Here is a 27,574-nt window from a genome sequence, read left to right on the forward strand (position 1 = left end):
ATAAAAAAAATGAAAACTATTGGTGGTTTGACTATTGTACATCGATCGATGCATGATGTAAGTTGACTATATAAAACTTGAGCATGATCATTTCAAACTAAAGTATAAGTAGATTATATGCATTTGTTATATTGTAGTTAATATATTTTAAATATTACATAAGTCAAGTGATATCACGTTTTCGTAAAAATAAAATTCAAGTTCATTATTGGGCTGTACTCGTCCGTAATAAGCTACGTTAAATATGATGTATTTTTAGGTTCATTTAATGACATTAAGTTTAAATTTCATTAAGGAAAACTCATTAATTTAACTGGAAAAAACAAACATTAAAATATGGAGGTTCATTTAATGACATTAAATTTAAATTTGATTAAAGAAAACTCATTAATTTAACTGAAAAAGACAAACATTAAAATTGATAGTTTAATTTAATTCTCAGTGGTATGGAAGTATAAATAAATTAGAAAACTTAGAGGTATTTTTAATGGATACTTCTCTTTTAATAATATAGATTTCTTTGTCTATATGTTGCTTAGGGGGTGATTGGTAGTTGCTGTAGGTGCTGTCCACAGCCATATTTATTTCTACAGCACCAAATTCAGAACAATCAAACTTTAATTTTTTTTTTGAAACCAGAGCTCTTGGAATAACCTATAGCTGTACAAGTGCTCTACAGAGCTAAATATTCAAAGCAAATTTTTAGTGCTTTCCATAAAATTCTACAGCAATAAAATATAAAACCACAGCAAAAAGTTTATTAATTTTTTTCTACGGCAAAAATTTTAAAGCTACAGTTATTACTAATCAAACTCTTAGTTTGGGGGGGTTTTGTCTTTTGCTGATAGTGTAAAGTTCACAAGCTATACCATATCATAGAGAACTGGCAACATCAAATTATGGAAACCAAATCATGAGTCAAGTTTTGGAAGCGATCTTAGGAAGAAACTAGGCAGGGAAAACACAGCAGGGTCTATATTCTTGAGAGACTTAAAAAATCTTCACGAGAATCATTTGCACAATTGCACCTCTTTTAGTTAGTGCTACTGTTATTAATTACGCTTAGTTGCATCCATCATCTTTTCTATAGCTTCTTAAATATCGGATACCAATACCTCAAAAAACTCAAATATTTCATTTGTGGCTACTCCTACTCTACCCCTAGTCCGATAACAGCTTTTGAAATAATGTTTCAAACGACTGTTTGTACTAGAAGAAAAGGAGCAAGAAGACGAAATTGCTTTGATTCCATAGCTTATAAATATTTAATAATATAGATATAAAATACATTTTCTATGTTACATATTTGTTTTATATAACATGTGGTTACATAACATTGTTATTGTATTTAGGTCATTCATGTATTATATTTGTTTATAAATCTTCTATATTAGTGTTTTTGTATAAATAATCACAAAAAAAAATTTCTTTAAGCAAATGTATTATTGTTTGAAAATGTTAATTTGCAAATGTCTATTTTCTAATTACGTTTTATACAAGAAAATCAATCAAAACGTAAAAATTATATAAAACATATTTATTATTATTTATACAAATTTGATTTGCTTGTTGACAGGGAGATATATATTTTTGTTTATGTCAAATTGGTGTGTATGTTTATTGTTTGTTTGCAGAAAGTAGAAAATGGTTGACAGTGAGGACATTCAACCCCTTGTCTGCGTCAATGGTACTTGAATGCTCAAGGTAAATGCTTAAATGGAATCTTTAATCCTATATTATATCTATTGAATTTGAAAGTCTCTCTGTTATATTCTGAAAATGTCACTGGCCTGAACACTTATTGATCTATGAGATTTATAAGTGGATTTAAAAAAGAAAAAAAAACTCAATCTTTATTGTAGGTATCAATCTGTAGCTAAGCCCCATTTAAAAAAACTCATTAGATGGATGTGTACATCGTTTAACTATGTAAATTCTGATTTTTGTAGTTGTTGATCATACGAAGAATGCAGCCAAGTCCATCATAATATATTTATATTAGGCCTTTTTAATGTTTCGCATGGAATTGGACGGTGTGAGGTGGTGATGAGGTTGAGCAACCCGTACATGTAGTGACAGGCTGTGGGACAAAATGCATAGATCCAACAGATATGAACTAAAAGTGATAAAACACAGGAGAAGAGACTGCATACTGTAGAAATAAGGTCACTGGAAGACCCAAAACCAAGCACCAACGAATCCACATGAAGAGCTCCTTTTGCTTGAAAAGGAGAGAGAATAGAAGGCCAAGAACCTCTGGGACAGAATACAGTGAAGTTTGAAAAAATCTCAGGTTTAGATCTACCCTCAGGAATGATTCTGGTGAAGAGGACACTAAGAGGAGATGAGAGAAGATGTAAAATCGAAAAAAACAATGGTAATGTCCGAGATTGAAGCTCCTTTGGTGAAATAAGATTTGGAGAAGGTGAAAAGTTTGAAGGGGTAGAAGATTTATCGGAAGAGGAAGGTCTAACGGGAGATGAGGGTCGGTCGGGAGGTTCTGGAGGGTCAGGCTCCGGCAGCTGACCGGAATCCATGGTGAGAGAGGAGGAGAGCAAAGGGAAGCCTCTGGCGGCTAGGTTTTTGTTTGAGAGATTTTTTTTATAAATAAATGATCTTTACAAATAAATGATCTTTACGTTACACACACAATTAATTTTATGCAAGATCTGTTAAGTTATAAAACTCCTGTTTTTAATACCAATGGCATGAGAAGATAATTTTTGTGACAAATTTAGGGTTAAATACAAAATGTACTCCCCTTTTAATAGATTAGATATTTTATCACCTATATCAATTTATTATATAAATTGATTAATTTATAAAATATTATTATATCATTAAATTTAGAAAATGTAAGTCACTTAACTGAATATGGAAACAAACAAAAATTGTTCAATGTGGCTTTTCTTTATTGGATTCAAATTCACTTAATTTGTAGTTTTGAAGTACTTGTATATATGGATAATAAAAACAATTTTAAATATATTATAATGTTTGGTTCACGAATATATTATAATAAAAATCATTTTAAATATATTATAACGTTTGGTTCACGAATATATATATATATATATATATATATATATATATATATATATATATATATATATATATCATACATGCACAATGTAATATCCATTTGTATATCTTATATACAATGTAAGATTAGTGTATTTTAATGTATTTCTATCTAATGAATTAATAAAAGTATCAAAATTGCAATATAAAATTGAAACTAAGATTATATTTTAACAGAATAAATTCTTTAAAAAAATATCAAATAGATGCGAGATCAATTAAATCCACCAAAAGCAAAAGGAAAGATGCTAAATTAGATCAACTTACTTGTCGTTAATAAGTTTTAAAAGCTTTTTCTCTCTCTTTCCTTTGGCTACAAAAGAAACGATAAAAATATCATATTTTTCTGTTATCCGTCGACGTCTCTGTAGATCCTAAAACCCTCATTAGAAATTTGTTAGTGATTGTATAGATTAGGGAAGAAATTTTTTGTGGACAGTGATATCGTTAAACAAAACGATGAAATTTGACTCCAGTTAACAAAAAATGAATTTTTATATATTGATTTTTAGTGGTTTTGAATAGGGCTGGGCAAATAAACCGAACCCGAAAACCCGAACCGAATCCGATCCGATAAAAATGAATCCGAACCGATCCGAACCCGATGTAAATACCGAATGGATCTTGTTTTGTGGTATTTCGGGTTATGGGTATTATCCGAACCGAACCCGAATCTAAATGGATATCCGATAGAACCCGAAACATTCAAAACCTCTAAAAGATCTTGTACCAAACATGATCTCAATTCCTAATATATATCCAAAATACACTAAGAAATATTGAACATCTAAAATACTTATCTATTACACGAAGGTTGGTGGTTCTATTACATGAAGGTTTGTGGTTCTATTACATGAAGGTTGATGGTTGAAGATGGCCGTTGAATCTTGAAGTATTTAGATTTTGATTTTGTTTTCGTTAAACAATGTTTCTCATTTCATGAGAACTTGGTTTTCGTTTTATGATTTTATTTATTGGGTTTTCTTTTTATCAGTAAATATGTTTACTTTTCGTTTGATTTTGAATGATCACGGTTGATGTTCCTTATTTTTGAATCGATTTTACTTAAGTTTTGGTTACAAAATAGGTACAGATCAGGTATTTTAAAACTGAAGAACCGGTTTTACTCATGTTTTGGTTATAAAATAAGTAAAAATCAGGTACTTTTAAACCGAAAAACCGATTGGGACCCGAACTCAAAAGTATATTGGGTTGTACCGGTTCTTTGAAGATTTACTAACCCCGACCCGAACCCGATAGAACCCGAACCGGTACCGAACCGAACTTTCAAATAATCCGAATGGGGCTGATTTTGATAAACCCGAAAAACCGAAACCCGATTGGATAAAACCGAAACCCGATTGGGACCCCGAATGCCCAGGCCTAGTTTTGAAGGTATGAAAATGCTAATCTAAAAAAGATTTAGACTAAGAACCAAAATAAAGACAAGATCGAAATGGGTAAGTGAAGATCTCGAGGTCGATAGGTCAAGGTGAGTGTGCCAAAGCATGTCCTTTTCTTATTCCTCTTTTATTTCTTCTAAACCATTTCCAACCCACCCATGTTTCTATTTTTATATTTTCCCTTAAAATAGAGAAACTCTATTATAGAGATGAAAATGTTCTAATGTATGCCTCTATAATAGAGTTTCTCTATTTATAGGAGAAAATATAGAGATATGATATTTCTACCTCTAAATATAGAGGCAAAAAGTATCTTTCCTCTATATTTTCCTCTAAAATAGAGGAACTCTATTATACAGGTATACATTGGAGCATTTTCACCTCTATAATAGAGATTTCTATTTTATAGCTGACATAACACTAGCTAATTGGCCATAGCTGATCCAGCTCTGCTTATCTTTTTAGGGATTAGGCAAATATTTTTGTTATTAAGCATCTGAGCCATAGTGCCATTAAAAAGGAATTGAGAAACCATACATGTTAAATCATTTGCCACTATATCTCATAGCTTCTGATAAAATAGAACAGTCATTCCATAAGGTCTCGAAACTTTTTCAGGATGCATTGCAAATGATGCTAGATCAACTTCTCATTCTGTAATGGAGGCTATCAAATCTCCATTAAACGACTTTATGATGGTTGACGATACATCGCCAATTTGAGTTAATAATATAATATCTTAACTATTTATTCTTTAATCTTTCGATTAATGTAGCATTTCGTCAAAATCAATAGCGAGGAAGAAAGGGCGAAGAGGCTGGATGCTTCTTAAATTGGATCTTGAGAAGGCTTATGACAGAATCAGGTGGGATTTCTTGGAAGATACACTCAATGCAGCACACCTACCTCAGATTTGGATTAAATGGATCATGGAATGTGTTACGAATCCTGGAATGAGCCTGTTGTGGAATGAAGAAAGGACAGAATCATTTATGCCTCAGCGTGGACTCCGACAAGGTGATCCCCTATCCCCATACCTATTTGTGTTATGCATGGAGAGACTGTGCCATCAGATTGAGTTCGCAGTAGCTAATACGGAGTGGAAGCCGATCAGAATCTAGGGGTGGACCATCTTTATCTCATGTTTGTTTCGCAGATGATCTGATCCTATTTGCAGAGGCTTCGATAGCGCAGATTCGAGTAATACGCAAGGTCCTAGAGAGGTTTTGTGGGGCTTCGAGGCAGAAAGTTAATCTGAAAAAATCTGTAATCTTTTTCTCTGAGAATATTCACCGGGATCTAGCTAATTCGATAAGTAATGAGAGTGGTATCAAAGGAACGAAGGAATTGGGTAAGTACCTTGGTATGCCAGTTCTCCAGAAAAGAATTAATAAGGAGACGTTTGGGGAAGTGATTGAGAAGGTTTCATCTAAGCTCGCTGGATGGAAGAGTAGATTTTTGAGTTTGGCAGGAAGGATAACGCTCACCAAATCTGTTCTCACATCTATTCCGGTTCATACGATGAGCACTATATCACTGCCGATATCAACTTTAAACCAACTAGATAAGATCGCTAGAGGCTTTATATGGGGAAGTAGTGAAGGGAACAGAAAGCAACACTTGGTGTCTTGGGACGTAATTTGTAAGCCTAAAAGAGAAGGGGGACTTGGCATTAGGTTGGCAAAGGAGATGAATATTGCTTTATTAGCAAAACTTGGATGGAGATTGTTAAATATGGAGGATGCTTTGTGGGTCAAGATCCTGAGGAAAAAATTTAGAGTAGGCGAGTTATATGATCCAACATGGCTGATAGTTCAGTGGACTTGGTCACCGACTTGGAGAAGCATAGCGGTGGGTATCAGAGATGTGATTGTTCCGGGGACGCGTTGGATCTTAGGGAATGGTCGCAGGGTCCGGTTTTGGAAAGACAAATGGTTGTTAGACGAACCTCTGCAGAACTTGAGTATGGTGCACATACCGGAGCTGATACTGGAGGCAAGGGCTCGAGATTTATGGCAGAATGGAACTGGCTGGTTAACTCAAGTTATCGAACCATATACATCAATACAGGACCGGTTAGGATTGGCTGCAATGGTTATTGATGATGTTACTGGGCCCGTGATAGAATGTCGTGGGGGGGAGAGTAAGGTTGGACTGTTCTCGGTTAAGTCTGCATATGCCTTTTTGACTAGAGATAGAGTACCAAGACCGAATATGGAAGCTCTGTATAATCGCGTGTGGCGCCTAGTGGCTCCTGAACGAGTCCGTGTCTTCCTATGGTTGGTGTCTCATCAGGTTATCATGACAAATATATAGAGGAAGCGTAGACACTTGAGCGATAATGGAGTGTGCAGTCTGTGTAAAAATGGAGATGAAACTATCCTCCATGTGCTTCAAGATTGCCCGGCAGCAGCAGGATTATGGACGAAAAGTGTTATGCCGAGTAGACAGCATCGCTTCTTCAGTCTACCTGTTCTAGAGTGGCTCTATGACAATCTTGCGAGTGATAGGTCAGGAAATGGGAGCCAGTGGCCAACAATCTTTGCAGTTACGGTGTGGTGGTGTTGGAAATGGAGATGTGGGTATGTTTTCGGTGATATAGGGAAATGTCGAGATAGAGTGAAGTATGTTAGAGATAAAGCCCGAGAAGTGGTGGACGCGAACAAGATCCTAAGTAAGAGATCAGTTGCTGGGGGTCGGGTAGAGAAGCAGATAGCATGGAAGTGTCCTGAGAGTGGCTGGTATAAACTAAATACGGATGAAGCAGCTCGAGGTAATCCTGGTCTGGCTACTGCGGGAGGGGTTGTGCGGGGCGAGTACGGGACGTGGGAAGGGGGCTTTGCGGTTAACATTGGCATTTGCTCTGCTCCGTTAGCAGAATTGTGGGGTGTGTACTATGGCATGTGCATAGCATGGGATCGTGGCATTCGGCAGCTGGAGGTTGAAGTAGATTCTGAAAGTGTGGTGGGCTTTCTTCAAACAGGGATTCATGATGCACATCCCTTGTCCTTCCTAGTACGTTTGTGCTATGGCTTTGTTTCAAGAGACTGGTTAGTCAAATTTTTTCACGTGTATAAGGAGGCTAATCGTCTAGCAGATGGATTAGCTAACTATGCGTTTTTTAACCGTTTGGTTTACACTATTTTGAGTCAGCTCCAGAGCATGTTGCTCCTGTTTTGTTGGAGGATTGTAATGGGATGTCTAGAACTCGGCGGGTTTGCCTGTAGTTGTTGATTTATTTTGAAATAAAGTGTAGGAGACTCATGTCTCCTGCCGTTTACCAAAAAAAAAATCAATAGCATCCTTCAATCTGAAACCATATTTTCCATATGTGAACATATTCTAAATACAAAATTAAAGTATTTAACAAAATAAATTAAGATACAGAAACTTTAGTCCAACCAAAATCTACAAAGTATATTTTTGGAAGTAAATTTAAGATTACTAAAACTATTTATCTTGATATTATTATGGAAGTATTGTTTATAAAAATATATTCTATGGGTTTTAGTTTAACAGGTTTTTAAAAGGCTATTCGATTAAAAAATATTTATTAAATGTGATTTTACTTAAGATCAGTGAAGATTGTATTAACCCATTTACATATATATATATATATATATTGTTTGGTTTTCGATGCGAATTGGATTTGATATTGGAGGTGTTAGTGGGACTATAGAGTTTGTTGATTTTAAAAGTTGAGAGATTTGTTAAATTTAAAAAGAGTTGTAGAGAATTTTGTATATTGTGAAAATCTATCAAAATAAATTAATGTAATGATTCAAGAGAAACATGTATTATTTTCAAAAATTTATTTTGTGAGTTAAAATGTTAAGAATTCAACTCCCAATAACATTTCCCTTTAATTTAATAGATTTGTAGAATCATTAAAATCTAAACTTTTTGATTACCAAATGATTTCGTATAGAATTATAGAATTATAGAATTATCAAACCAATAACACTATATTGCGAGAATCTATAAAAAACCAATAACACTGAGACTCGTTATAAAACAAATTCCCGCTAACACCCTCAGTTTTCGGATATAAATAAGACTCTAAGAACCGTTCGTGTATATGGTCATAATCATCATGTCTTAATTAAAAATTCAACAACTCTATTGGACATGATCTTATTCGCAGGATGGTGAAATACATGGGCCTAAATGAAGGCCCACTACGAGACATTTCACGGCCCAGTTAAGCTTCGTACAAGAAATATAGAAAACCGCATTTTAACACAGATCCGATCCGATCTTCTCTCTTTGGAGAAAAGTTTGAAATTCAAACGCTCCTTTTCTTTCAAACCCTCTCTCTCTCTCTCTAAAAATTCAATTTGTGTTCTTCACGAATCACGATGACTCTGCTACCATCCGTAGGTCGCGAGCTCTCGAATCCGCCGTCCGATGGGATTTCTAATCTCCGGTTTTCCAATAGCAGCGACCATCTACTCGTCTCTTCATGGGACAAGGTTAGCCACTCCCCCCTCTTTTTTTTTTTTTTATCTCTCTCGGGCATTGATCTGTCTTAATCCGATGATTCTTTGGTCTGTGATTGGGGTCGAAGAGTGTGAGATTGTATGACGCGAACGCCGATTCGATGAGAGGGGAGTTCAAGCATGGAGGAGGAGCCGTGCTCGATTGCTGCTTCCATGACGAGTCTTCTGGGTTCAGTGCCTGTGCTGATCATAAAGTTAGACGGTAATGCTTAGCTAGTATACTTACTTGGGTTCTGTCACAAACGCTATATGTGCATAAAGTTTCAATCTTGAAAATGAGATTTAGAATGTTTCCAGTGAAGGGCATGTCAGATTTTATCTCTTTTTTTAAGTTTTTTTTTGTTTTCTTTCTCAACTATGGTTAGTTAACAGAGCCAACAGGGGCTTCTAGCTCTAGTGGTAAAGGGCTTACAAGTTAACACGTGACTAATCTGGATCAATTCTGTGGACCATGATACTTCTGTATAATTCAAAAAAAAAAAAAAAAACTATGGTTAGTTAGTAAGGCCTATTTTTTTTGGCGAATTATTGATGATTGTTGTTCCTTGTTTCTCTTGTTGTGCATCAGAATTGACTTCAATGCTGGCAAAGAGGATATTCTTGGAATGCATGATGAACCAGTCCGGTGTGTTGAGTATTCTTATGCTGCAGGTTGGTCAACTTTCTATTCGTGTTCTAAGTTGCTTAGTTGATGTCCAGATCCTGTTCATTTAACATTGATAAAATAGTGCCTTTGTATTGAGGGCATAGAGTTTTTTTTTTTCACGTTGCAACTTTAATTGGAACTCAGAAGTCAGATTTTACCAATTTAGTGCTTCTATTACATGAACACTATGTTTCCTTGTGACGTTGTTAGGGCAAGTGATCACTGGAAGCTGGGATAGAACGATTAAATGTTGGGACCCAAGAGCTGCAAGTGGACCGGAGCGCTCACAGATTGGAACATATAAGCAACCTGAGCGTGTCAACTCCCTTTCTCTCGTTGGAAATCATTTGGTTGTGGCGACAGCAGGAAGACATGTTAACATTTATGACCTGAGAAATATGGCCCAGCCTGAGCAGAGAAGGGAGTCCTCACTTAAGTACCAGACCAGATGTGTGCGTTGTTATCCCAATGGAACAGGTTAATTGGCTCACATGTTGCTTTTCTAATAGTCAAAGTTGATACCTTCTTGTTCCAAGTATGATCAGTAGCCGTAGTTTCATCTTCCACACTTATGAGTTTATTAATGATCTGCAGGATATGCACTTAGCTCTGTTGAAGGGAGGGTTTCAATGGAGTTTTTTGATCTATCAGAGGCCGCTCAAGCTAAAAAGTATGTTCATAATGATTTTCCTGTTACCTCTTTATGAGGTATTCCACTCTCTGTGACAATTATATTCCAACCTCTTTTCAGATATGCTTTCAAGTGCCACCGGAAATCCGAGGATGGAAGGGACATCGTCTACCCTGTAAATGCAATTGCCTTCCATCCGATGTAAGTCTTTATCTTCGAAGGAACCTAATTGTCTCCTTTCATATATACGGTTGCCTCTAGTCTTAACTAACTTTTCACAGAAATATAACTCTGTAATTTCTGGTTTGAAACATATTGGTGGAGAGATAGGTTAGACTTTAGAGTATTGTGGATGCCAAATTTTCCTTTGCAAGTAAATTTTTGTAAATGCTTGTTCATGGGTCCACTAGTTATGTGTAACCTTAAGGGAATAGTTTGAAATCTCAGTACAGCAGCTCTATTACTTCTAATAACCTAATGGCTTTTGAAACTGTAGTTATGGCACTTTTGCTACCGGAGGGTGTGATGGTTTCGTCAACGTTTGGGATGGTAACAACAAGAAGAGGCTATATCAGGTTTAGCAATGACAACAACTTTTCAAATATATTTCTTTCAGTGTTCTTTCGGTTAGTGAGACACATCACTAACGGCTCCTATTATTTTTTTCGTAGTACTCAAAGTATCCAACGAGTATTGCGGCGCTGTCATTCAGCCGAGATGGTGGATTACTGGCTATTGCTTCTAGTTACACGTTTGAAGAGGGAGACAAACCGTAAGTAATCTCACTCTCTATAATGCTATTAAATCTCAGAAACATCCATACCGTCACATGTGTTTGATTTTGGATTTATCTTTCTTTTGTAGGCATGAGCCGGACGCAATCTTTGTACGGAATGTCAATGAAATCGAAGTGAAGCCGAAACCTAAAGTGTACCCAAATCCTCCTGCATAGTCCCTAACTATGGAATGAGCAGAGAATTATTTGGACTTTGTTGCCCAAAGAAAGAGTGATAGCCCTTTATGTTTGTGGAGTTTTAAAAAAACTTATTTTGGCTGTAAAGTGAAGTATGTGAACAATACATACGTTGTGTTCTTTTGGTTTTGAGTAAAGTCCATTTACCCTGTGGTGGTAAGAAAAAATAACTAGTGGCTTTGGAACTGAGCTTGTTGTGTTCCTTTGGTTTTGAGCTTTGTCTGTAATATGCATCAGCGTTTAGTTCAGTCAAGCTCAGGCATATATGTACATAGAAAGTCCGAAAACTTCACTAAAATTTTTCTAAGTTCACGAATCTAAACAAAAGGATATAAAACTTTTAATAAAGGAACAAGTAGACAAAAGTAATCAACAGACAAACACTACTTCTAACGCTTCTCTCTCTCTCTCTCTCTCAAATCACCTGCAACACATTTAGCTTCTTCCTCTTCTCTCAGTCACCTCAAGCAAAGGATCATCTGCTGAACCAAAAATTCAATACATCCATTACAAAAGGTATTTTCTTTGTCAGAGATTTCATGTGTTGTGTGTTTTTACCACATTGCAGTTGTTTTATTCCTTTCAGGGACTTTGAAACTTCTTCAGCGAATACTTGAGCTGCTTCTGCTTCGGCTTCTGCAATCTCTGCTTGCTTTGCAGCTTCGTCAGCCTCTACCATAGCAGCTTCTGCCTCCGCAACTGCCTGTGCTGCAACTGCAGCCGCCTCATGTATGTTCACAATCGTCACTTTGGCTAACTCTGCATCATCAACCTCTGACTGTCTCTGAACACTCACTTCATCATTCTGAACTCTCTTTTTATCAGACAATGTCCCCAAATGTCTCTTCTTGTGGGAAGACAAGGCAGTGGAGTTTGGAATTCTATACTTGCGTTTAACCTGTAAAAAGAGAAAACTCCTGATCAATACAACCATGAAGCAAGTTGATTGCATAAAAGACTATATATATGCACATGACTGTTATTAACTCTTACCTTGATAAGCTTGCCACTACCAAAAGAAGACAAGTACTTCAGCTTGGAAGACAGCAACTGTTTGAAGTTCGGAGGTACCTCATATCGTTCCTATATCAAACACACTAAGAATCATCAGATTGACAATACATAAAGTGTACGAGGAAGTAAAAACTGAATACCTGGATGTAGTTACCAATTGCTGTTTTGCTAGAACCACCAGGCTGTTTCATGGTACATATTGCTTCCGTTATAAGGCTATCCAGCCTGCAATGTTTTTACAAAGTTACAAACAGTCTGTAACAGTAAGTTTCATACATCATAATGTCACAACGAGTGTGATAAGATGCTAACATAACATTGCAACAAAAGCATCTCCTCTCGAATGAAAGAAACAGAGATTAGATGATGTTGCTGACCAATTAGGTGTCCTTGGAGATGAAACTTGCAGTGCAGAAGAGCCCGTGGTAGAAAAGTTCTTAGCATCCACCATTTCTAAGATTTCTTCATCACTTGGCAATGAGCCAAGCGTCCTTTTAACAGGCTTGGGACGCGATCCGGATCCATACCCCATGACACTAATGTTTCTCCATTTATCCTGTCTCAGTACAACAAATCTAAATCAGATTAAGAAAAACAAACTTCATAGCCACAATAAGGGGTGATGAGATGACCTTAAGATCTACATTGGAACGAAGGAACAAGACTTTACTAAAGTCAGGGTCTTTGAGGATGGTGCGCCATCTACCAGGGCCGTGCTTGGCAACGGCAGATCTTAGAGCTGACTCTTCTTCTCGACTCCATTTATGCTTAGGAGCACCCATCACGATGTTATAACTCTGATTCTGCAAACCCCATAACAAGCATATGTAAGAAAGAAAATGTCTTTGTCGGATCCATTGTTCTCAGTCAAAGATCATTTCTTTCACTGTAACCCACAATTCCCTCTCTGCACGCAACCATAACTAACAGATGAAACTCCAAATGTAGTTACAGTATCTATAGTTGCAGTAAAACCCTAATTCTCTCTGTTCCTGCCCAAACCCTAAAAACCGAAAAACCCTAGAAAACCAAAAATAGTTCCTTCAGACAGAAACCTAATCTTATGTTGAGAAAGAACATAACAATCGAAAAAAGAAGAAGATATTAACTCACAAGGGGCAATTGATCTTCGACAGACAATTTCTCTGTTTATTCGAGGTTTCGTGAGTCTTCCGAAGAAATAAAGATTAGGGTTAAAAGAAAGAGAGACACACAGGTTCATTACTAACGTTTATTGTACAAGTGACAACATTTTACCCGTGTTTTGTGACAAAACTTTTGTCATATGCATTATTTATTTTAAAATAATTACAAATTACACAAGTAAATTATCCAAAAAAAAAAAAAACCAGAAACTGGGTTGGGTTTTGTACGGGCGGTTTTACTGATTGTAGTGAGCTATTAAACGGGCCGCAAGAACTCGTTCCTGATTGATTTTGTCCTTCCAAAAATAACACTTTGATTTGAGGATTCTGCATCATTTTTTTTTTGAACATTAGGATTCTGCATCATGGTGGTGAACATGTTAGTACTTAGTATTCTGCAAATAAGTATGTGTTAGTAACCCCTGGTAGAGAGAAATAGATTTAATAAGTTAACTATTGATATATATATATATATATATATATATATATATATATATATTGTTATAAAAAGAACAAATTTTATGGTATCGCAAGAATTTAAATAAAGCAAATTTTTATACCCGTATGAAGAAGATAACACTGATAACAAGAGAGAATGTGTTATTAGAAGAAGAAGAGATGGTGTGTTTATAAACGATCGAAAATATAGACGTTAAAAAGTATGATTCACTGTGCAAATAGTGCAGCGGACCCCATATCTTTTATATTTTCATCCTCCCATTTTTGACTTTCTTAACACTCCCCCTTGGGGACCGGTGTCACTATTGCTTATTGCTTTGACGTATTTGTTGCCTCGTTAAAAACCTTTCTAGGAAAACCCAATGGGAAAAACCATAGTAAGGTAAAAAGAGTACAACTACGTAAGCTCCCCCTCGAATGAGCAGTCATAAATCCTTCTGATGACGCATTCCAATGTTATGGATGTTTTTTGAATACTGAAGTCGAAAGTGATTTTGTGAAGAGGTCAGCTGCATTGTCGCATGATTGGACATATCTTACTTCAATCTCTTTCTTCTTCACGAGCTCTTGAGTGTATGAGAAGAACTTCGGATGAATATGCTTCGTTCTATCGCTTTTGATATATATGTCCTTTGTTTGAGCAACACATGCTGCATTATCTTCATATAGAATAGTTGGTTCTATATTTTCGTCAATTCCACTGCTTGAACAGATGTGTCGGCTTATTGATCTTAGCCATACAGATTCTCTACTTGCTTCATGGAGTGCAATGATCTCAGCATGATTTGAAGAAGTAGCCACGAGCGTTTGTTTCTGAGAACGCCAAGATATAGCAGTGCCTCCGATCGTGAAAACGTATCCTGTTTGTGATCGAGCTTTGTGTGGATCTGAAAGATATCCTGCATCTGCAAAACCAACCATTTGACCTTTTGAACTTTTAGGATAAAACAAGCCTAAATCAATGGTCCCTTGGAGGTAACGAAAAACATGCTTAATCCCATTTCAATGTCTTCGAGTTGGAGATGAGCTGAATCTTGCTAAAAGATTCACAGTAAATGATATATCAGGCCGTGTACAATTTGCAAGGTACATTAGCGCTCCAATTGCACTTAGATATGGTACTTCCGGACCGAGTATCTCTTCTTTCTCCTCAAGCGGTCGAAATGGATCACTTTCAATATTAAGTGACCTAACGACCATCGGGGTGCTAAATGGAGTTGATTTATCCATGTTAAATCGTTTCAACACTCTTTTAGTGTATGTGGATTGATGCACAAATATACCATTTTGTGAATGTTCTATTTGTAGGCCAAGACAATACTGTGTCTGTCCAAGATCTTTCATCTCAAATTCTCCTTTGAGATAGTCTGATGCCTTTTGTATTTCCTTTTGAGTTCCGATAATGTTAAAATCATCAACATATACGATTATTACAAATCCGGATATTGTTTTCTTGATAAAACACATGGGCATATAGGATCATTCACGTATCCTTCTTTTATTAAATGATCACTTAGACGATTATACCACATACGTCCAAATTGCTTTAACCCATATAATGATCTTTGCAATTTTATTGCACATAACTCTTTAGGTTTGGAACTTAATGCTTCTGGCATTTTAAATCCATCTGGAACTTTCATGTAGATATCAGTATCTAATGATCCATATAGATAAGCTGTAACAACATCCATGACACGCATCTCTAGATTTTTATCAGCTGCTAGACTCATGAGGAATCTAAACGTGATTGCATCCATAACTGGAGAATACGTTTCTTTATAATCGATTCTAGGTCTTTGAGAAAAACCTTGAGCCACTAGACGAGCTTTGTATCTCGTAACCTCATTTTTCTCATTTCGCTTTCGAACGAAAACCCATTTGTACCCAACTGGTCTCACATCTGCAGGTGTGAGCACAATAGATCCAAATACTTCTCGTTTATTAAGCGAATCAAGTTCAGCTTGTATTGCATTTTTCCATTGTTCCCAATCATGTCTCTTTTGACATTCATAGACATATTTTGGTTCTGGATCATCGAATTCTTCATTTATTTCACTTGACACAATATATGAGAAAACATCATCAAGATCATTTTGTTCATTTCTATTCCATATCCTTTTATTATGGATGTAGTGGATAGAAATTTCATGATTACTTTCCGACTCATGATGCTCAACTTTCTCAGTATCCTCATTATTTGTTTCTTCCAAAATACTTTCTGCTATTTTGGATGTGTCATTTACCTTGACATCTTTTTGTTTTCTAGGATTTTTATTCTTAGAACCAGCAGGTCTGCCACGCTGCAGGCGTGTTTTAGACTCTCGTGTATCGTCCGCTTTTCCTTGCTCATTTGATATTTTGATACAAGCAGGAGCATTCACGGCTGGTATATGAGATTTAGTTACCGTCTTGGTATCCGCAAATGCATCAGGTAGCTGATTAGCTATACTCTGTAAATGCATGATTCGTCGAACTTCTAGTTCAGACTCTTTAGTAAGAGGATCAAGATATAGTAATGAAGGTACACTCCATTTGATATCATTTTCTACATTTTTGTTTTCTCCCCTAGAACTGGGAATACTTTTTCATCAAAATGACAATCGGCGAAACGTGCCATAAAAACGTCACCAATCTGTGGTTCTAGATATCGTATAATTGATGGAGAATCACAACCAACATATATTCACAATCTTCTTTGTGATCCCATCTTTGTACGTTGTGGTGGTGCTACAGGCACATATACCGCACAACCAAAGATTCTAAAGTGGGAAATGTTTGGTTCTCGACCAAACGCTAACTGTAGTGGGGAATATTTATGGTATGCACTCGGTCTGATCCGAATGAGTGCTTCTTCATGCAAAATGGCATGTCCCCACACAGAGGTTGGAAGTTTTGATCTCATGATCAATGGTATTGTAATCAATTGTAGACGCTTAATTAAAGATTCGGCCAAACCATTTTGCGTATGAACATGAGCAACCGAATATTCAACTTCAATTCCCATTACCATACAATAGTCATTGAATGCTTGGGATGTGAATTCACCAGCGTTGTCTAGTCTAACTCTTTTAATAGTATAATCAGGAAACTGTGCTTGCAGTTTGATTATCTGAGTTAGAAATCTCGCAAATGCCACATTTCGAGATGATAATAGACAAACGTGTGACCATCTACTGGATGCGTCAATTAATACCATAAAATAGTGGAATGGTCTACAAGGTGGATGTATAGGTCCACATATATCGCCTTGAATCCATTCAAGTAACTTTGGTGATTCTTTATCGATTTTGGTTGGCGATGGCCTTACGATCAATTTTCCTAGAGAACATGCAACACATGTCATTTTATTCCCTTGAGAAATCTCCTGGATTGTCAGTGAATGACCATGTGAACTTTCTATGATTTTACGCATCATAGTAGTGCCTGGATGGCCAAGGCGATCATGCCATAATGTGAACTCTTCTGGGTTCCGTTTTACTACAAGATTTGATTCGATCTCATCGATATAAGTATGATGTAGTCCTGAAGGAAGTTCTGTAAACTTTTCCAATATGTGTTTTCTGCCACATTTATCAGAAGTTACATACATGTATTTCTTTCCGTCCTCAGTTGCAGAATGAGTATCATATCCATGAAGATATATGTCTTTGAAACTCAACAAATTCCTTTTAAAACTTAGAGAATATAGAGCATTATTTATGGAAAATTTTATTCCATTCGGCAAAGTAAAGTTTGCTTTACCAGTTCCTTCAATCACGTCTGCAGGACCTGATATTGTATTGACGACAATTCTTGTCGGTTTTATATCAGAGAAATATCTCTTTTGTCTCAGAATAGTGTGCGTTGTTCCACTATCTGGTATGCATATTTCACGAATCCGTTTCTTGGATTTTGCTCCATTAGCATTATGATCAATTTCTGAAATTGTCATAAATATTAATAAAAGAAAACATAAAATTCATTCATATAAGGAAAAAATACAATAATTATATATTAAGGTGAGGTTAAAAACATCATTATTTGTTTGAAACAGGAAATGTAATAATTATCCATGACAATATTGAAAACTATTTAATAGTCTTATTATAAGCATTTCGGCTCTCTTCAGGAGTAATCTAGTCCAGCTCATTAGCGAAGTCGGAGGCATCGAGGTACGATGTCCCTTCAAAGTTTTCAGTAAGGTTCACTTCTTTAGATTTTCCTTTCGTGGACTCTTGATATAACTTACAGAGATGTGGAGTAGTACGACAGGTACGGGAACAATGTCCTTTACAGCCACATCTGTAACACACTGTCTCACGCTTCTGGGTGGTATCCTCATGAGTTTCTTTACCCTTAGAAACTTTTCCGGATCTAACCCACTTGTTAGATCCCTTCCATTTGGGATTGTAAGTTTTTCCATGTTTATATTTGATACGGCGACCATAACCTCGGTTAGTCTGGTTCCTTCTTTCCGAATTTTCTACCGCCGTAGCATTCACTTCAGGGAATGCTTTGGCTCCCGTAGGTCGGGAATTGTGGTTTTTGATCAAGAGCTCATTGTTCTTTTCAGCTAACATGAGCGCAACCATCAATTCAGAAAATCTCGTGTACCCGCATTTTCTATAAATTTCGGGCAAGAAGTGAAGCTGTTTGTGGAAAGTGATATATGTTTTATTCATCATTTCTGCTTCAGAGACAGGATTACCACAATACTTCAGGAGTGCAACTATCCTTAGGACAGCGGAATTGTAATCCTCAACCTTCTGAAAATCTTGGAACCTCAGATTTTTCCACTCTTCTAGAGCGTGAGGGAGATTGATTTGTCTCTGGTTATCGAATCTTTCTTTTAAAGTTTGCCACAGTTCAACTGGGTCATCGACGCTTGCATAGTCGTGCGTTAGATTTTCATCTAAATGCTTCTTCAGGAAAATTATCGCTTCGGCTATATGCTCGGGTGGTGATTTGTTACTGATTACAATTGTTTCGGTTATCTTTTTCATCACCAGATATGGTTTCACGTTTGTGACCCATCCGGTGTAATTTTCGCCAGTTATTTTTAATGCCGGGAACTGGAGTTTCTCGATATTTGCCATTTGAATTTCTAAAGCACATAAATAAAAATTATTAGAATATTATTAATATTAAAATGAACCGTTTACATTAATCATGCAAGCAATTACAAGGAGAAGCGATGTAAAGACAATTAAACCGATATTCATCTTAAATTCACTCGAAGTAAATTCTCCAACGAATAAACCATAAATAGAAACACAAATAAAAATGGCACATAAAAACAAAAGTGCACGAATCATCTTTCTTGAAATGAAAAAATCGGAGGAGAGCGATTTGAAATTTTTGAGAGAAGATGAAATGTTTTGGATGATGAAATGGAGTGAAAATGAGTTGTATTTATAGATGAAAATTACCGTTCATGACCGTTTGAGAAAGGAAAAAAATTTTGAAATTTTTTCTTTGTGACCGTTAGTGATAAATCGAGTGCAACAAAAATCAGTCTGAAAATATTATATTAAACAGTCAATCAAATCTATAAAATTTCATAAAAATTAATAAAGGTAAAAATTATGGCAACAAATCCTGCGACTGCTCAGCCGGTCAATACAGAGTAATAAATTATACGGCGGCTCGGCCGACCAATTAACAATAAACAGAATAAAAGGCGGCTCGGCCGTCCAATTAACAATAAACAGAATATAAGGCGGCTCGGCCGACCAATTAACAATAAACAGAATATAAGGCGGCTCGGCCGACCAATAAATTAATTAAATTATTAATAAATAATATAGGCGGTATTCCGGCCATTTAAACATGATATAAATAATAGTAGAGACGGTATACCGACCATTATAGCAGGGTATAAATGATACAAATAAATTTTAACGAATCGCAGAGTGATCGTGCTGATAACATGTTATAAAAAGAACCGAAATTTTATGGTATCGCAAGAATTTGAATAAAGCAAATTTTTATACTCGTAGGAAGAAGATAACACTGATAACAAGAGAGAATGTGTTATTAGAAGAAGAAGAGATGGTGTGTTTATAAACGATCGAAACGATCGTTTATATAGAAGTTAAAAAGTAGGATTCACTGTGCAAATAGTGCAGCGGACTCCATATCTTTTATATTTTCATCCTCCCATTTTTGACTTTCTTAACATATATATATAAGATACATATTTTCAGAAAAAAAGAGACTAGGATAGTATAATTAGTTATGATAAAAATTGTATGTTTATATTTTTATCATATCCCAATTAAAAATCCACTAAATAAGTCTTTTGTGAAAATATGAATATACATTGAAACCTCTATAAATTAATAATGTTGGGACTACACTAAAACTATAATTTTTTATTAATTTATAGAAGTTATTAATTTATCAATATATTAATTGAACCAAAAACTTAATTTGGGACTATAAAATTATATTATTTTATAGAAGTTTTTAGTGTATATTAATCTATAGATTATTAATTTAAAAAGGTTATACTATATTTACCAGTTATAAATTCAAGTAACAATCCAATAATAATTCAGAAAAGGTATTTCCTTAAACTATTTATTCCAAAAAATAAAAGAAGAAATGTTGTTCGTAGAATAGTATATTCATATACATGCATCTATTATCTGCAATTTGATTTTACAAAAAAGTTGTATGTCTTTTTTTTTTTTTGAACATCAAAAAAGTTGTATGTCGTTCTTTATATTGTTGAAAAATGTATTGATCTTTATATTGAAGGCCTTTTACAAAAAATATATATATCATCTAAATTGAACTTTGCTAAATTGGTTAGTTCTTCTACCGGTACTATTATTATTTTAAATTTTCTTAACTAAGCCAACAATTAGTCAAGAATTTTATACATTATGCTCAACTTTGGTAAAAAAAAAGGAGAGAAGAGAATGTTTAAATGGTTGATGGAGTTAGTTGTATACTTTTGGGCATTAAGATGAGAATAATTTGCTCCTTCAAAAAGTTTACAGGACTTTGTAATCTTACACATCAGATAAAGTGGGAAAATCTGGTTAAGTCAAACCAGTGCGTTAGTCCGGTTCATTTCTCTTTATACAAATTGCATTAGTGTTAATTACGTGCACGTGAACACAAGGAAGAAAAGAAACAGTCAACATAGTTGCCCGCCTAACGTTTTAACACCTTTGAAGCCATTTTAAGCAAAAGTTTTGAATATATAGCTCTCACAAATATAGTAGAAGTTATCGAAAAGCTAACCAAAGAAAGAAAGTTGCAGAGAGTTATGGCTAAAATCGATGATTTTGCGCCATTTCCAGTTAAAGATCAGCTTCCAGGAGTTGAATATTGTGTATCCAGCTCTCCAAATTGGCGTATGTCTGTTAAATTTCATTTAGTATTTAGTTACTTGTTCGTTATTTTCTTAAAGAGATTCAGCACCATGTCTTAGTTTGGAATGCATATGATTGATAGTTCTCGTGGAAAAATAGATCAATAACTCTTTCTATACTAGCCGCCAAGTTAGGTTTAATGTCTAACCGAATGAATTCATGTGTGTATTAATGGTGATAAATGGTTACACAACTTGTTTATTTGTGTTTATATGATTGATGATGCAGCTGAAGGAATAGTTCAAGGGTTTCAACATTACATTGTAATGCTAGGAACTACTGTAATAATACCTTCCATACTCGTTCCTCTCATGGGTGGTGGCGATGTAAGCATTAACATCAATCTCAACTCCTAATTATGACGCACTGTTTTTTCTTAAACGGATAAAAATTGAGATTATGACGTCATTATCAGGTGCAGAAAGCGGAAGTGATAAACACAGTCCTGTTCGTGTCGGGAATAAACACGTTACTACAGAGTTTATTCGGGAGTAGACTTCCTGTCGTAATCGGAGCTTCTTATGCTTACGTCATCCCTGCTCTATACATCACTTTCTCTTACCGATTCACTTACTATCTTCATCCTCACGTGGTTAAATGACAACCCACTTCTTCTTTTTCTTTGAAAACATTTGAGAGTTTAGTCCTGAAAATAAATGTTATTGATACAGAGATTTGAGGAGACAATGAGAGCAATTCAAGGAGCTCTCATCATTGCTGCTATATTTCACATGGTCATGGGTTTCTTTGGCTTGTGGAGAATCTTGGTTAGGTCAGGAAGAAGGACAAAGAACTCGTGTTGTACAATTACTTGTGCGACAAGTAACATAAAAACACTAATGTTTTGCTTCTTTTTTTTTGGGTAGGTTTCTTACCCCTCTCTCAGCTGCTCCTCTCGTGATTCTCACCGGAATTGGCCTCGTCGTGCTTGCGTTTCCTCAGGTAAATTATTCAAGATTAACTCCATAAAACATCAATTAGGTTTAGGTTGTTGTGTGTTTTGCGTGGGGCTTAAGAATAGTCTTTTATGTTGCAGCTTGCGAGATGTGTAGAGATTGGACTCCCAGCGTTGATCATACTCATAATCTTATCTCAGGTGGAAGTTAATTTTGTAAGATTTTATACAAACCCAGTAGTTCTGAATCTCTGACAATGATTGTGTGTATGTTGTTGCGTGTGCTACAATCTTCAAGTATCTTCCCCACTTGTTCAAGTGTAAGAGATCGATATGCGAGCAGTTCGCTGTTCTGTTCACGGTAGCGATCGTATGGGCTTACGCAGAGATTCTGACAGCAGCTGGAGCTTACAATAAAAGACCTGACAGTACACAGCTCAGCTGTCGAACAGACCGGTCCGGTCTCATTAGTGCTTCCCCATGGTCTCTTAATCTTTCATTTGTATTTCCTCTGTTTCACGATAAAAGCATAGGATTTGTCTGAACAATGTCTTCGTTCTTTCTTAGGGTGAAAATTCCATATCCGTTGCAGTGGGGACGCCCAAGCTTTCATGCAAGCGATGCATTCGCAATGATAGCTGCTTCCTACGTGGCTATTGTCGAGGTTTTGATCAACATCCCAGCTCACATTCTTGGTTTACAAAAGGATGATCTTGCTGAAAGATTAGGGTCTTTATGTTTGATCTTTGTTAGACGACAGGTTCACTCATTGCTGCTTCAAGATTTGGTAGTGCGACCCATATACCTCCCTCGGTGCTTAGCCGTGGCATCGGATGGCAAGGCGTAGGCGTTTTGCTGAATGGATTGTTTGGAACTGCAACCGGTTCAACAGCTTTGGTGTAATGAAATCAAATCTCTTTAATATAGAACGTTCTCAGGTGCCGGATCTTAAACTTTGTTGTTTTTTTGTTTGTTCTTGTAGTGAAAATACAGGGCTGCTTGGACTAACAAAGGTTGGGAGCAGAAGAGTGGTTCAGATATCTGCTGGTTTCATGATCTTCTTCTCCATTTTTGGTAATACTCCAATCATGTGAAATTACTTGGAAACAATTTTAATTGCTAGGCAGTAATTATATACTTTTTATAGGAGATTAATGATTAGGCGGATGCGATTTCAGAAAAAAAAATCGGTTAAGAAAAATCGGTTAAGAAAAATCGTTTTCTTTAGATACGATTCGCACCCTACACCGATTTTTAGAACATTACTCTTAACCATTACTAACCTTGTGAAAAAAATACAGGCAAGTTTGGGGCTGTTCTTGCGTCGATACCATTACCGATATTTGCAGCATTGTACTGTGTTCTATTCGCCTATGTTGGTATGTATATCTCAAGAACTAGACTCTTTCTACTCATTTTAGCTTTTTCTATAAATGTGATTGAGATCAGGCAGAGGACCTTGTGAACAGCTTCTGCAGGACTTGGCCTGCTTCAGTTCTGCAACTTAAACAGCTTCAGGACTAAATTCATCCTCGGCTTCTCCATCTTCATCGGTCTATCTGTCGCACAATACTTCACAGAGTATCTATTTATCTCTGGTCGTGGACCCGTTCACACTCGCACTTCTGCTGTAAGTGTATTACATCATCACTTTATGTTTGTTTGTCTTGTGTGTACTGATTCGTTTGTCATGGACGCAGTTCAATGTGATAATGCAAGTGATATTCTCTTCGGCTGCAACCGTTGGGATAATGGCAGCCTTCTTGTTGGACTGTACTCATAGCTACGGACACCCCTCGGTGAGGAGAGACAGTGGAAGACATTGGTGGGAGAAGTTCAGAGTCTACTACACTGACACTCGAACTGGAGAGTTCTACGCATTGCCTTATAACCTCAATCGATTCTTCCCTTCTTTCTAAAAATCTGAGACTCAGTTTCTTCAGCATCTAGAGATATATATATGTACCACAAAAGCAAGATTCCAACTAGAAAATTATGTTTCTAAATAATCTTGTTTTTCTTGTTACCAACACTTTCGCATGAGTTTGCTTAGAGATTGTAACAGCTACATATTCCAGAGTGACTAGGCAAATTGAGATTCAAACTCTTTTCTTTTCTGGTGAGTAAACTGATCATCTTAGTCCGGCTGGAGATGTTGGACTGCCTCCTCCAGGTCTTCCCATGGCTCTCTGGGCCAGAGATCCATCGTAATCCTAAACAAACGTATTTTTCGATTTTAACATGAAAGCCAACATAAAGACAACTTGGTTTAGGTTGATACAAAGTATAATTTGAAACATACTCGCTTCTCGAAGGAACTATCCTGCGAGTCAGCTATCTTGTCTGCGATACCATAGTCAATGGCTGCTTGTGCTTGGAGATATTTAGGTCGCTTGATGTCCTCGTTGATCTGCTCTTTGGTTTTACCTGTTCCCTTAGCTAACAGCTCAATGTAATACTCAGTATTTGCATCGAGCTCCTTGGCCTGTCAGAGGAGGAATATTCATTAACAGTACAAGTGAAGAAAATTTCAAGGGATTACATAAGAGAGTACAAGAGTGAGAGGGCCACCTTAATCCACATGTCAATGGCAGCTCCACTTGATCTGTTTACTTTTGGCAGATACAATTTTGCTGCACCATAAAACATCAGAACTTAGAAGCTTCCACAAGAGGTACTAATAAGCATGTCATGATCTAATGCAAGTTTAAGGCTTCGAATGGTAACATGCGGAACAACAACTAAAGTGCGGTTTCTAAAAGTAACAAAAACGTAAATGTAAAGACTTTTTTAATACTAACTGCGGTGCGGTTTTGTCCGTTAGCATTTGAAGTCTAAAAGTAGATATATTTTGAGAGGAGAGAACCATACTTGATGAATGTGGCTGAACTGCACGATAACCCTTTTTACCGAGAGAAAGAAGCATTGCTGCTTGACCAAAAGCCATGCCACAGTTGATAGTGTATACATCTGATTTGCAATACTTTTAACCCACACAAAAAAAGAATAGAAAAGTGAATTGATTACTGTATCATCACAATGAATATAAATGCACAGATTCTTTTAGTAAGATAGACTTACAGAAATGGTGTCAGCTATGGCATAAGCCTCTGTTTCTGACCCAACAGTCTCCATCTTCTCATTCTACATGGCATTTAGCAAAATAAAATAAGCAGATTGTCCAGATAATTCCATCAAAAGACTTAATTGAACTGACCTGAGTCCCGGGTGAGTTTATGTATAGGTAGATGGGCTTTGCTGGGTTGTCATAGTCTAACCACATAAACTGAGCAACGAGTAACTCAGTAACTGCAGGTACGATCTGCGAGTGAATCGAAGCAAGATCAATGCCTGAGCAGAGAGGAAACATAGTAACAGTAAGTTAATATCGACACATGGAGAAGTCTTACTGGCATGCCAAGGTAGCATATGCGAGCATCCAAAAGCAAAGAAGGCAAATCCGGAGGAGCAGTTCTTGGTCTTGCAGATCCTCCGCCGCCGCCTCCACCTCTGTACATTTGGACACTCATGCTGTATCTCCTAGGATCTGCTGCATTCATACCAGACATACTCCACGTTCCTCCGTTGTCCAAATAATTTCTTCTGGACGAGATGCTTTCCTATTAACAACAAAGAAGCATGCCAAAAAAAAGACAAAGACTCATATATTAGAGAAGAAACTTTGTAACTGTAAAATGGAATATGATAAGATGGATTAAAAGAGAATATTAACCTCTGTAACTTTCTCCGCTTGCCTGCGGACAGGGCTGTCCTCTGTCATGAACATATCCATTTGAGCTGGATTAAGACCGTAGAAATACTGTGGTACATTCTTGAAGTTCTGCGTCACTTAAAAAAAAAAGGCAAGGAACATAGAATGTCAGATCAAGTTGAAAGCAAATATTGACGAATTGAAATCTCAACAAAGAGTTGCAGCAATCAAACTAATATTTTAAGATTCCATATTACACAGACAACATAACATATAAAGGGCAAAAGGCTTTCACTACTTGTTGAAACTGGTGGAGCCAAAGACATAATCTTTAGCACTAAGGTAGTTCGTGTAAGCTAAAGAATCAGAGGAAAATAGAGAACTTTGTGACCCAATTCATCACCAAAGAAAGACAACCTAAACGGATAAGGTTGAGACCTAATAACAAATCTATACGAAGGAAAAAAAAAAGTAAAAGCACAAAGCTGAGGGAGAAGTAGAAAACCTCCATCTTTGAGATTGTCTCCACGAAATTGTTTGGGGATGTGGTCAAAGCTCATATCTTTAGCAGAAGCGAAGCAGTTCGGTCTTCTTGTGCGTCGAGGAACGCTAGAGCAAGGCATGTTCGAGGAGAAGAGCTTAGATCCCGACATGAAGGGTGATTTGGGAAGCACGAACTTGGAACAGACAGATTCATGGTTGAGCTGTGGAGCAAGAGGAGAGACCATCATCGAAGTCGCCATATTTGATCCGATGAAGAAGAAGATGATTGGAAGTTTGGAACGAAGGATGTGTTTAGTTTGGGGATGTTTGAGGTGAAACTAGGGATTGCTTGTCGTTTTTGCTGTCGTCAGATGAAGATGATGCAAGTAAGCACAGTCAAATCTCTACCAAACCAGAATCGGTTTGGTCTTGGTACCGGTACAGATCAATCAGTGTCTTTAACCGGCTCCGTCTCGATAAATTTCTGCCCGGTTTCATATCTATTTTTATTAATCAGGGGTTTTGCTTAAGAAATTACTTTTCTTATATGATATTAATAACTTTGACCAAAAAAAAAAATGATATTAATAACAATTAAGATTTGATTCCTTAAATATCTAGACGATCTGGTTACCTAATTAACAACCTAGTTTCTTTTATTATACATAGTATATTAAATAATATATTATTAGATAAATTATTTAATTAAACAAAAATTATTTTTTTGTTTGCTTTATTATTAGTTGGAATTTATTTTTCTCAAATGTCTTTTCTATATCTCTAGGTGGATATTTGCTTTTTCTAACAATTTAACTTTATTAATAACTAGATACGGATCCGCGCTGTGCACGGATATTGTTATATCTACTTTTTACAGAAAAAATAGTGGTAATATATATTTATATAATATTTTTATGTTATTTATTTGTAAATAATACATTTTTAAAGATATATTGAATTGTGGTGTTGTTACAAAATATTTTGTACATGGTGTTTTTTTTGTGTGCATAAATTTTAAATGTTGTACATGGTGTTTTTTTCTTATAATGTTAGAATTTTCGTTTGTAATTTAATATTTTGATATAAAAATGTGATTGTCAATTTATGTTCTTTAAAATATTTTTATATGTTATTTAAAATATATTATTAACATATTTGGCGCAAATATTTTTTGGATTTACTTTTAAGAATATAAGTTTGGACAAAAAATTATGATATAGTTTAATATGTTTTTAAAATATATGGACAATTTAAATTAACTGAGAT

At 36.0% G+C, this 27,574-nt stretch overlaps 4 protein-coding genes across 8 annotated transcripts; 2 read left to right on the forward strand and 2 right to left on the reverse strand.

Moving 5' to 3' along the window:
* Positions 1–8,718: 8,718 nt before the first annotated feature.
* LOC111212150 (mitotic checkpoint protein BUB3.2-like) lies at positions 8,719–11,400 on the forward strand. The gene is made up of 9 exons (XM_022713577.2): positions 8,719–8,956; positions 9,052–9,185; positions 9,552–9,634; positions 9,840–10,106; positions 10,224–10,299; positions 10,381–10,461; positions 10,757–10,835; positions 10,932–11,032; positions 11,125–11,400. Exons 1-9 carry the CDS (start codon positions 8,843–8,845, stop codon positions 11,210–11,212), a joined length of 1,023 nt encoding a protein of 340 aa, XP_022569298.1. The 5' UTR covers positions 8,719–8,842; the 3' UTR covers positions 11,213–11,400.
* A 97-nt stretch (positions 11,401–11,497) lies between these two features.
* LOC106385731 (telomere repeat-binding factor 1-like) lies at positions 11,498–13,522 on the reverse strand. 5 transcript variants are annotated; one of them, XM_022700166.2, is made up of 7 exons: positions 13,361–13,522; positions 12,880–13,050; positions 12,625–12,803; positions 12,388–12,472; positions 12,227–12,316; positions 11,795–12,131; positions 11,498–11,712 (listed from the first exon to the last, which is right to left on the reverse strand). In XM_022700166.2, the coding sequence occupies exons 2-7, from the start codon at positions 13,027–13,029 to the stop codon at positions 11,669–11,671; spliced, it is 885 nt and encodes a 294-aa protein (XP_022555887.1). In that variant the 5' UTR covers positions 13,030–13,050; positions 13,361–13,522; the 3' UTR covers positions 11,498–11,668. The 5 variants fall into 5 exon arrangements, with proteins under 5 accessions (XP_022555887.1, XP_013681085.1, XP_013681083.1 ...); XM_013825631.3 differs by having other exon boundaries at positions 11,792–12,131; positions 13,361–13,521; XM_013825629.3 differs by having other exon boundaries at positions 11,498–11,715; positions 11,792–12,131; positions 13,361–13,521.
* A 7,522-nt stretch (positions 13,523–21,044) lies between these two features.
* LOC106385718 (nucleobase-ascorbate transporter 4) lies at positions 21,045–24,139 on the forward strand. Its single transcript, XM_013825614.3, has 13 exons — positions 21,045–21,200; positions 21,447–21,544; positions 21,634–21,810; positions 21,890–21,990; positions 22,085–22,160; positions 22,255–22,314; positions 22,412–22,596; positions 22,681–22,777; positions 22,867–23,012; positions 23,096–23,187; positions 23,415–23,492; positions 23,583–23,743; positions 23,814–24,139. Exons 1-13 carry the CDS (start codon positions 21,113–21,115, stop codon positions 24,030–24,032), a joined length of 1,578 nt encoding a protein of 525 aa, XP_013681068.1. The 5' UTR covers positions 21,045–21,112; the 3' UTR covers positions 24,033–24,139.
* LOC106385720 (ATP-dependent Clp protease proteolytic subunit-related protein 1, chloroplastic-like) lies at positions 24,093–26,674 on the reverse strand. The gene is made up of 9 exons (XM_013825617.3): positions 26,331–26,674; positions 25,847–25,962; positions 25,524–25,733; positions 25,331–25,435; positions 25,195–25,257; positions 24,985–25,096; positions 24,685–24,746; positions 24,416–24,598; positions 24,093–24,326 (listed from the first exon to the last, which is right to left on the reverse strand). Exons 1-9 carry the CDS (start codon positions 26,566–26,568, stop codon positions 24,246–24,248), a joined length of 1,170 nt encoding a protein of 389 aa, XP_013681071.1. The 5' UTR covers positions 26,569–26,674; the 3' UTR covers positions 24,093–24,245.
* Positions 26,675–27,574: the final 900 nt, after the last annotated feature.

Source organism: Brassica napus, chromosome C3, assembly GCF_020379485.1.
Source record: "Brassica napus cultivar Da-Ae chromosome C3, Da-Ae, whole genome shotgun sequence".
In the NCBI taxonomy this organism is placed as follows: domain Eukaryota; kingdom Viridiplantae; phylum Streptophyta; class Magnoliopsida; order Brassicales; family Brassicaceae; genus Brassica; species Brassica napus.

What these genes read in the sequence shown, in the direction of transcription:
- LOC106385720 (XM_013825617.3), bottom strand. Translation starts at nt 26,568, where the DNA reads ATGGCGACTTCGATGATGGTCTCTCCTCTTGCTCCACAGCTCAACCAT. An exon ending in AGACAATCTCAAAGATGGAG is followed by an intron (nt 25,963 to 26,330) that starts GTTTTCTACTTC and finishes TTTTTTTTTAAG; the next exon opens with TGACGCAGAACTTCAAGAAT. An exon ending in AAGCGGAGAAAGTTACAGAG is followed by an intron (nt 25,734 to 25,846) that starts GTTAATATTCTC and finishes TGTTGTTAATAG; the next exon opens with GAAAGCATCTCGTCCAGAAG.
- LOC111212150 (XM_022713577.2), top strand. Translation starts at nt 8,843, where the DNA reads ATGACTCTGCTACCATCCGTAGGTCGCGAGCTCTCGAATCCGCCGTCC. An exon ending in TGAGTATTCTTATGCTGCAG is followed by an intron (nt 9,635 to 9,839) that starts GTTGGTCAACTT and finishes TGACGTTGTTAG; the next exon opens with GGCAAGTGATCACTGGAAGC. An exon ending in ACAAGAAGAGGCTATATCAG is followed by an intron (nt 10,836 to 10,931) that starts GTTTAGCAATGA and finishes TTTTTTTCGTAG; the next exon opens with TACTCAAAGTATCCAACGAG.
- LOC106385731 (XM_013825629.3), bottom strand. Translation starts at nt 13,029, where the DNA reads ATGGGTGCTCCTAAGCATAAATGGAGTCGAGAAGAAGAGTCAGCTCTA. An exon ending in GTTCCAATGTAGATCTTAAG is followed by an intron (nt 12,804 to 12,879) that starts GTCATCTCATCA and finishes GTACTGAGACAG; the next exon opens with GATAAATGGAGAAACATTAG. An exon ending in AATAAAACAACTGCAATGTG is followed by an intron (nt 11,716 to 11,791) that starts GTAAAAACACAC and finishes TTTTTGGTTCAG; the next exon opens with CAGATGATCCTTTGCTTGAG.
- LOC106385718 (XM_013825614.3), top strand. Translation starts at nt 21,113, where the DNA reads ATGGCTAAAATCGATGATTTTGCGCCATTTCCAGTTAAAGATCAGCTT. An exon ending in ATCCAGCTCTCCAAATTGGC is followed by an intron (nt 21,201 to 21,446) that starts GTATGTCTGTTA and finishes TTGATGATGCAG; the next exon opens with CTGAAGGAATAGTTCAAGGG. An exon ending in GATCTTCTTCTCCATTTTTG is followed by an intron (nt 23,188 to 23,414) that starts GTAATACTCCAA and finishes AAAAAAATACAG; the next exon opens with GCAAGTTTGGGGCTGTTCTT.